General features: G+C 38.7%; 1 protein-coding gene across 2 annotated transcripts; it reads left to right on the top strand.

Moving 5' to 3' along the window:
- The first annotated feature begins 3,426 nt into the window (after nt 1–3,426).
- LOC144454477 (uncharacterized) lies at nt 3,427–7,269 on the top strand. 2 transcript variants are annotated; one of them, XR_013482896.1, is made up of 3 exons: nt 3,427–3,882; nt 6,268–6,439; nt 6,931–7,269. XR_013482896.1 is itself a non-coding variant. In XM_078146591.1 (2 exons), the coding sequence occupies exons 1-2, from the start codon at nt 5,493–5,495 to the stop codon at nt 6,959–6,961; spliced, it is 978 nt and encodes a 325-aa protein (XP_078002717.1). In that variant the 5' UTR covers nt 4,312–5,492; the 3' UTR covers nt 6,962–7,269. The 2 variants fall into 2 exon arrangements, 1 of the variants encoding a protein (XP_078002717.1); XM_078146591.1 differs by lacking the exon at nt 3,427–3,882 and having other exon boundaries at nt 4,312–6,439.
- Nucleotides 7,270–9,222: the final 1,953 nt, after the last annotated feature.

Below are 9,222 nucleotides of genomic sequence, written 5' to 3'. Positions count from 1 at the left end.
TAAATTCTTTCTTTTCTTTCTTTTTTTCTGTGAAATGATATGTAAATTTATAAACTTCTGATCTAATGGATGATAAAAACTTTTTTGAGGCTGTGGAGTTATAAAAATTCTTACCTACCACCTAAGCCCAGTTTTTCAGATAAGGAAACCAAGGCTCAAAAAGATTATGACTCACCAGAGGTCTTACAGACAGCTAAAGAAAGAGCAGGGCTAGAAATCAAGCTTTCTTTAGTTCTAGTTGCTTTTGAAACAATTTTTTTTTGCTTTCTATTCTGTTAAAATAATCTAACCAATTACAGTAAAAATTGTGCCAATTATCCAGAATTTCTTTTTAAACAACAAAGCACATATACCTTTGTTATCTAATTCAGGTCAGGATCTTTTTAAGGCAGAATTATCTAGAATAAGACAGCTATTTCCCACTTTATTTTGTCTATGTAGACATAGCCAAAGAGTCAACCACCATGTTATTAGTGGTGTTATCCATAGCAGAAAAGCCACCCCCATGTCAAGAGGTCGACTTTCTTACAATTTTCCATGCAAAGGAGAGGGGTAGGGGAAAGTGTCATGCTCTATCAATTTGAGACTATACAAATATTGTTAGAATTGAAAAGGAAATTGTTAGAATACTGATTTCAGAAAGATGAGAGTCTAATCTCGTAAGAAATCTCTTGTTTAATTCAGAAAATTTTCTGAGCCACGTCTCCTAGTAAATTAGCAATTGTTAGCGATTTTTGTTTTACTTTTAAATAAGGAAAAAAAAACCATACTAAATAAGTCACATAGAAATAGCCAGGTATATTTCTTTGTTACAAGGGGGCATGGAAGACTCTCCCTGCTTTAGCTATGACTTAGCAAAGCCATTCTACTAATCATGAAGTAAAAACAACACCCACCAAAAAACCCAGAAAGTTTGTAATGTAATTAGAAACAGAGAAACAGCAAATGTTGGCCAGTTTTTGAGGAAATGAAGAATTCATCAAATGTTCCTTTCTTTAGACTTCAATATCAGAAACAGTTAAGAATGAGAGAAGTGTTTGATAGACTGCTTCTTCAAGGGGCATGGACATCCATGTTTTTTTTTTTTAATTTTTTACTTTTTTTACTTAATGAAAAGTTAGTAAGGCTCTGCAACTTCATTTGTGAATAATTAAGCTTTTTGGACCAATGTGAAAATAACTCCCTCTGGTCTGAAGCAGGATAATGAAAATAGCAGGAACAAGTTATATATGCAGATGTTTGGCTGTTGTAGTCTGCAAGCAAAATGAATAATGCAAGAGCTCCATATCTTTGAAAGTATTTTGAAGATAAATAAGCATGTCATTTTTGTGGTCCTATGTTATGTGATTATATATGAGTCCATTCTAGGAAATTCACTAGTTTCACTGGGATTTGTGCAAAATGGTTTCCAAGAGAAAGTAACGGTAATTTTTAATGTCCTTACTTTTTGGGGAGTCAGTACATCACAGGGAGTGTTTCCATAGTCAAAGGAGGAGGAGGCCTTCAAGAAACTAGCCATCTAGAAAGCAGCTATTAAAGTAACAAGAGGAAATTTACCACCTTGTAAGTCACAGGGAAATGATGTTTTCCAAAAAGTTGCGAAGAAACTGAAGGAGGAAACTTTCATTTACAATAAAGGTGTTGTAACTTTGAATTTTACTGTAGGTACATTGTAACGATTACAATGTACCTGTCCTCACATTATAAATTTCTTCATTTGGCCATTGATATGCTAGTAAATGTCATAGTTTATATTTCTTATTGCATGCTTTTTTGTAGAGTAAGGCCCATTGAATGGTGAAGTCCTCCATATGTTCCCTTTCAAATGAGATCATGCTATTTATATCAAGCTCCTTCAAAATGCAGAGACTTGGAAGATGTCTGTAATAACTCAAAAAGGTTTAGCCTAACCATCTATATGGGGTCAGGAGGAGGAACACAACCAAACAAAAATGAATAAATTGTATCTATTGTGTAGCTTGATCATGATATAAAATTCATAGTCAGTGTACAAATAGATATGTCTGTGCATATCTACAAATATATATGCACCAACACAAATATATTTAAATATGATGGAAAGTACTATGTATATATACATATATGCATAAGCATGTACATACATATATGCATGTGTTTGTGTGTACATATCTATATATATATATATATATACATATATGTGCATATATATGTATGACTCTATCTGTTATAGATCAAAAAATTGAAATGGACAATAATTTGGGCCTAGAATTGAATACAATGAGAATTGTCTTGAGGAAATTCCAAACATCTCCCAGAAACACAGGTCTCAATTCTTAATGGAAATATCTTCCTGGTGTGGCATGGTTATAGATTGTTGAGCACTTTCATCTCTGAAGAAGTAAAATGGAGTGGTAGATAGGGAGTATGGATTATAACAATAAATAAGGAACTACAAATACTATTAAAGAAATGGAAAAATGAAAAACAAAATAGGTTACTCACATAGTGACAGTGAGAGGTCAGGTACAGGTAGATATAGGACTGTAATTTCCTTTAGAAGACATCTAGTTCAAATCCCTCTTTTACAGGTAAAGAAACAAAGAACAGTTAAATAACTCACCCAGCCAGGGTCATACAAGTTGGACCTCTCCCTTTCTTCATTTCTCATGGTATAAGAAAGATTCCATTCATAAATCATACTTTATTCTGGCCTTTCTCAATCGATTTGTACCACTTTGGTTCCAGTTCTTTGTGTCATGAACAATAAGCTCTACTTAGCTTCTGTTCAAGGTAACAACAGATCCTCCTCATTCCTCCCTCCATACCACTCCCTCCATAATTTGATCGCCTGAAATCTCATCACCATGAACTCAGGTTTGCATACTATACAACTTGTCAACTCACTATATTTCCACCGTTCTCTAATTGGAGGGCTGGTGGGGGGAGCACTAAACTCCTCCTGTAGCCACCATCACCCCTTTTTTATGGTGGATTAACAGCCTTCTTGGTAACTCTATCCTCCACTAGCAGTTTCTACTTGACTTGTATTCCACAAAAAAGCACATCTCCTGGCTTTTTAGTTTCTTTTATGTGTTGTCTTCCTTCATTAGATTGTAAGCACCTTGAAGGTAGGAACTGTTTCTCTCTTATTTGTATACCTAAAACTTTGTACAGTGTCTGGAACAGAGTAGGCAATCAATAGATGCTTGTGAATTGAATTGAATTGAATTGAATATGGGTTCCTTCCCTTTTTATTTTCTTGGATCTATATACTTAATAATGTAATAACCTTACTGGGCTCAAGAGTAAGCGTAGCTTGGTGACTTTGGAGCATGTCCAAGTACCTTTCGAGAATGACCATAAAAAAATTCATAGATACATAAATAATTCATTAGTGTCCTAGTCCTCTGTCATTCAGTAAAATAATTTTTACATAGTGAAATGGAAATTGGAAATTCCCCTTTAAATTAATAAGATCACTCAAATAAATAGGTTCAGTTCAAATCTCGGTCATGACCGTTCCATATCTCCTGAGTGTTCTTGGCCTAGCATTCCAGGAACTAGCCATTCCTAGGTCACGTTGACATGGAGGGTTGGCTCCTCTCCTTGTGAGACGTGATGTTATTAAAAAACAAAATACCAAGCCTCAGGCGGATGGGACCGTGGCTAAGGTCAGATGTGTATTGGACAAACCATGAATAGCACAAGCATCAAAAAGGGGTTCTTGGCCCCAAGCCTTCTTTGTTTAGAACAATATAAAAACACTGCGTCCTGTAAGCCCGCTGAGCCTCACCCGCGGGAAGGACGCTTCGCCCGGGAAAATCTTTACACAATTCAAGTTTGTACTGGCTGCAACGGGGCTCCCAGCCGTTGATTGACTTTGGAGGTTCCCTTGAATTGGTGATGTATTCTCTTCCATTACCGACTCTCTTGATCGGTGCTATATTATTGATTGTTCTTATTATTTATGCTTTCTATGCAAATTCAAACTATCTGTGCTTTGCTTCTTCTAAATAAATTATCTATTTCCTATTATTTTCTGGTGCATTGGAGAGTGTCATTTATAGGAGCGAATCCGAACCTCACTAAATCCTATTAATACAAAATTGGCGTCACGAACAGGATTCGCTGTATAAATGCCTTTCTTTAAGAGAAATGTTGAGCCCCGGGCTCCGGTAGAGGTCCCCGGTTGGGAGGACCCTCCGTTTTCCTCGCTCGCAAAAACCTGGTCACAGTGTACAGGACCTAGTGAGGATTGGGGGTGTTGGGGGTTCTCGTTTGGGGTGCGACGGATGGGCCGGTTGCCAGCAGGGATAATGGGGGGATACGACCAGTACATCATTTCCCTCCCTTTTGGGTTGTTTGCAGCCAGACAGCCAAAGGCTGCAGCAGGACTCTGAAAAGTTGCCTTCATTCTCCCCCTCTCCCTCCCCAGGTAACAGCAGCTTCAAAGCAGTGCGTGGATGGGAGAGGGAAAGAGAGAAGAATACTTTATTACTTAGGTTATATGGTTGGTAGAGGGCAAGTTGGGAAGGATTGTTGAAGTGTTAGGTCAGAATTAGAAAGGAATGAGATATGTACAGGTTTTAAGGGGATTTTAAATCATTAGAAAGAAAGGCAAGGAAGTTTAAGCATGTAGGAGAGAGGAGTGTGTGTAGAAAATTTGAAGGGTGAGTAAAAGGAAAGTGCATGCTGTAATAGCTGTAGCAAATATGAATTGGGACCCTGATACTTGGGAAGGTGATATTTGGGATGAAGATGATGATAGGTGGGGGGAAGTAATAGAGGAAGATGTTCCGGATGTTGTAGACGGGGAAGCTCGGCCGATAGATAGGAGAAAAGCCGAAAAGGAGGGAGCTAACCCACCCCGGGTGACTGAAATCACGGAAGATTACTCCCAAAGAGAAATTACTGATTTGCTTAGTAGGTTTTCACAGCGATCAGGAGAGCCTGCAATCTCCTGGCTTGTAAGATTAAGTGATGGGGGAGCTGGAGGAGTGTGGCTAGACCCCAAGGATTGTCTAAAATTTTTGAGTTTGACCTCTATATTTTAATACAGGCAGAGAATAAAGAGGTGGTAGAGAAAAGATTAACTCAACTAATAGAATATATGAAGGAGAAGGGATGGGAGATTAATCCTGATAAAATTCAAGGTCCAGCTCAAAGTGTGAAGTTTTTAGGAATAATTTGGAATAAGGGTCATAGAGAAATCCTCCCCAAGGCCAAGCAAAAAATATTAGATTTTTCACCTCCTAGGGACAAAAGAGAAGCTCAAAAGTTCGTTGGGTTGTTTGGTTTCTGGAGAATCACATTCCTCATTTAGGTCAGATTTTGAAGCCATTGTATAAAGTTACCCGGAAAAAGTATGCATTTGAATGGGGGGAAACAGAATCGAAAGCCTTTGAGGAAGCCAAAATAGCTATTCAAACTGCCCTGGATCTTTGGCCTGTACAGCCAGGGCCGATGGAATTGCAAGTTACAGTTTTGCATGGATATGCTGATTGGAGTTTATGGCAAAAACAACAGGGCAGGAATGTTCCTTTAGGATTTTGGTCGCGAAACTGCCACCTGCTGGCCAAAATTATACTCCTTTTGAACAACAATTATTGGCTGCATATTGGGCCCTGGTAGAGACAGAACATTTAACTTTAAACCATGAAGTTGTATTGAGGCCAGCCATACCCATTATGAGTTGGATTATGGGGACCCCCGCCTCACATAAAATAGGACATGCCCAAGAATCATCAATTATTAAATGGAAATGGTATTTGCAAAATAGAGTCAAGACAGGCAGATCGGGTATTTCCACCTTGCATGAAAAGGTATTAGAATTACCAAAACATTCAAATGATATTGATATACCACCAAAGTCTTATGATCAATCACCTGTTTCTTGGAATAATGGATATGATTCTCTAACCCCCGAGCAGAAGAAGCATGCTTGGTTTACTGATGGCTCGGCTAAATATATAGGATCTAAGCGATGTTGGAAAGCTGTAGCCTATAACCCTTCATGCAATACTATTTTGGAAAGCTCTGGTGAAGGCCAGAGTAGCCAATGGGCCGAATTAGTGGCTGTCTATCAAGTAATTCAAAAGGAACAAGGTGGCCAATGTATATATATATATACTGATTCCTGGGCCGTAGCCAATGGCCTAGCAGTTTGGATGCCAATTTGGAAGAAACACGAATGGAAAATTAGAGACAAAGATGTGTGGGGAAAAGAATTATGGGAACAAATATGGGAATGGTGTCAATGTACTAATGTATCTGTATTTCATGTAGATGCCCATGTGAATCAAGATTCTGTGGAACGTGAGTATAATGCCCGTGCTGATGAATTATCCAAACTTCAAGGAAAAGCTTTAAAGGTCACCCCCAGAGAGGAAAATGAAACACAATTAGGAAAATGGGTCCATATCACCGCAGGACATCTTGGCGCTCTTGCATCTTACAGGTGGGCATTAGACAGAGGGATTAACATACCTCTGGATCTATTTAAGCAAATAGTACAAAACTGCATACAATGTCAATTATTTGCTCATCGGCCTGTGCCGAAGAAAATCACTGGAGAATTGGCTAGAGGGTCTTTACCTGCTCAAATTTGGCAAATAGACTATATTGGACCATTACCTGTTAGTCAGGGGTGTCAATATGCCTGCACTTGTGTGGACACCTACTCTGGGGTATTAGTTGCCTGCCCCTATAAACGGGCTACCCAGAAAAACACTTGTAAAACCCTAGATATTATTTCTCTTTATTATGGGACCCCCCTACAAATACAGAGTGATAATGGTACTAAAGTTTGGATAAAGAAGCATCAATCTGATAGACCAAGGCCAGCTGAGCTCATAGCACAAGGAAACACTAATACTGCCATAGTAGTATACCCTGGTGATGATAAATGGTATCATGTCCCACTAACCCAAATGTTTTTACGATATTAAGTGTTTTACAGTGTTTGCCTGCTATACGCTAACTATGGCATGAACTCCAGGTATTCCAGTGGGGAATCCTCAGCAAGGACCGCGTACTGATTCCATCTACGCTGGTGAAAACAACACCCACATCATGAATTGGTCATACCCATTCAACGTAGAAGTTTGGGACGCCCCTTTATTTCCCCTAATGAGAATCAATTTAACTAGTTTTAATCTAACTGTAACTGCAGCAAACGGTACCAATATATCCTGTACCCTTACAAGTTGGCCACCTAGTCCATATTTTCCTAAAAGGTTAAGATCTGTAACATATAATTGGACACAAGTAAACTCCACCTACACTGTCTCACTATCACAAGCGGACGACAGAAAATATTTTTATTGTCGTAACACCTCCAATGGGCTGTATGAAGAATATCTAAACCAATTAGTATGGGTTGTACCTGTGACTCCGAAACCCCTGGAATAATTCGTGTCCCCGCTCATGTACTAACACCTCTATCTTGCAACACAAAATAGTGTTTCATTATAATGTAACTTTTCCCTCTTTAGAAAGTTGTGTCAGGAAAAAAAGAGCTTGGTATGATACATTACTTGGTGGTGCAGGAACTGGTTTGGGTATAGTTAATTCTATAGACCTTGAGACCTTGGCTAGCAGACTGCGCAGTGCTGGACAAGATGTTTCTCAAGCTTTGACTGTGAATGCCCAATGGTTACCCACAACGATCCTGCCACACCAAAATACATTACAATATCAAGGCCAATTTTTACAAGTCTTTAATAATAGCATCCTCGTTAATTTACACCTTATGAAAAACATTGGTGTTTTATTTAATTGGACTAAATGTTCCTTGCAAAACTTATATACCCTCATACAGAAGGAAAATGCCCAAAGATTACTACAGGAAGGTAACTCTCACATATGGAACGATATACTTGACTTGTCAGATGTATGGAAAAAGCAAAAACCTGAGAATGCTAGATGCACTCCACTTTGGTGCGCTGGAACTATTATACTCTACCAAGTTAAAACTTGGACTGTTATGTGTCAATTTCATGTAATACCTTTTGTCTTACATAAATACTTTGCTTTACCTCATATCTATGGAAACTATATAGATTGGTATAATGTAACTCATACTCTGTCTGATTGTGTTGTAACTAATGGAGGGATTGTTTGTGGGATGATGACTCGGCAGATGGAACCCTGCCTTCTCTCACATTCATCCAATTTGTGTGATCTAACTTTATACCCAGTGAGTAACTTTTCTATGATATATGAAGTATCTACTCAATATGTTTGTATAGCCTCTAATAATCACTCTGACCTTCTATCTGTAGATGTTACTACTGTCCATTTTCTGGTTGCTTATCCAATGTATCTTTCCTACGCTGGCAAGGAAATGATTTTTACTTTCCACCAGACACTAACCTAGTTAAAAATTTTGCTTGGGTACCCCAATCTTTGCCTCTACCTCATGTGTCTCTATCTCTATATCCCCTTATGAACATCTTGAATCAGTCGACTGAAATCAAAAAGTTATTAGAGTCCAACCAACGCGCGTTAAATGAACATCGAATACAGACTCTTATAGCGCAGGAAGACTAGTCGAAGCTTCTCATTTAGTGATCTCAGATACTAATCATCATTGGTATGATTTTCTTTTTAAATCTCCTACTGCTACTATGTATTTTAATTCCTTAGCTACCCCCATACTACTACTTGCTTTGTTCTTTTTATGTCTTTGTATATGCAATTGTTATATGTATACCAAAATACGCACTATATACACTCATGTCACACCTTTGCCCCTCACCTATTATTCTCATGATCTTAAGGCCAAGTGAAATGGAAATTGGAAATTCCCCTTTAAATTAATAAGATCACTCAAATAAATAGGTTCAGTTCAAATCTCGGTCATGACCGTTCCATATCTCCTGAGTGTTCTTGGCCTAGCATTCCAGGAACTAGCCATTCCTAGGTCACGTTGACATGGAGGGTTGGCTCCTCTCCTTGTGAGACGTGATGTTATTAAAAAACAAAATACCAAGCCTCAGGCGGATGGGACCGTGGCTAAGGTCAGATGTGTATTGGACAAACCATGAATAGCACAAGCATCAAAAAGGGGTTCTTGGCCCCAAGCCTTCTTTGTTTAGAACAATATAAAAACACTGCGTCCTGTAAGCCCGCTGAGCCTCACCCGCGGGAAGGACGCTTCGCCCGGGAAAATCTTTACACAATTCAAGTTTGTACTGGCTGCAACGGGGCTCCCAGCCGTTGATTGACTTTGGAGGTTCC

Source organism: Phascolarctos cinereus, unplaced genomic scaffold, assembly GCF_003287225.1.
Source record: "Phascolarctos cinereus isolate Bilbo 61053 unplaced genomic scaffold, phaCin_HiC Scaffold_726;HRSCAF=1367, whole genome shotgun sequence".
Taxonomy (NCBI): domain Eukaryota; kingdom Metazoa; phylum Chordata; class Mammalia; order Diprotodontia; family Phascolarctidae; genus Phascolarctos; species Phascolarctos cinereus.
Note: the sequence above shows the minus strand (reverse complement) of the source record. Positions and strands in the feature narration are given on the sequence as shown.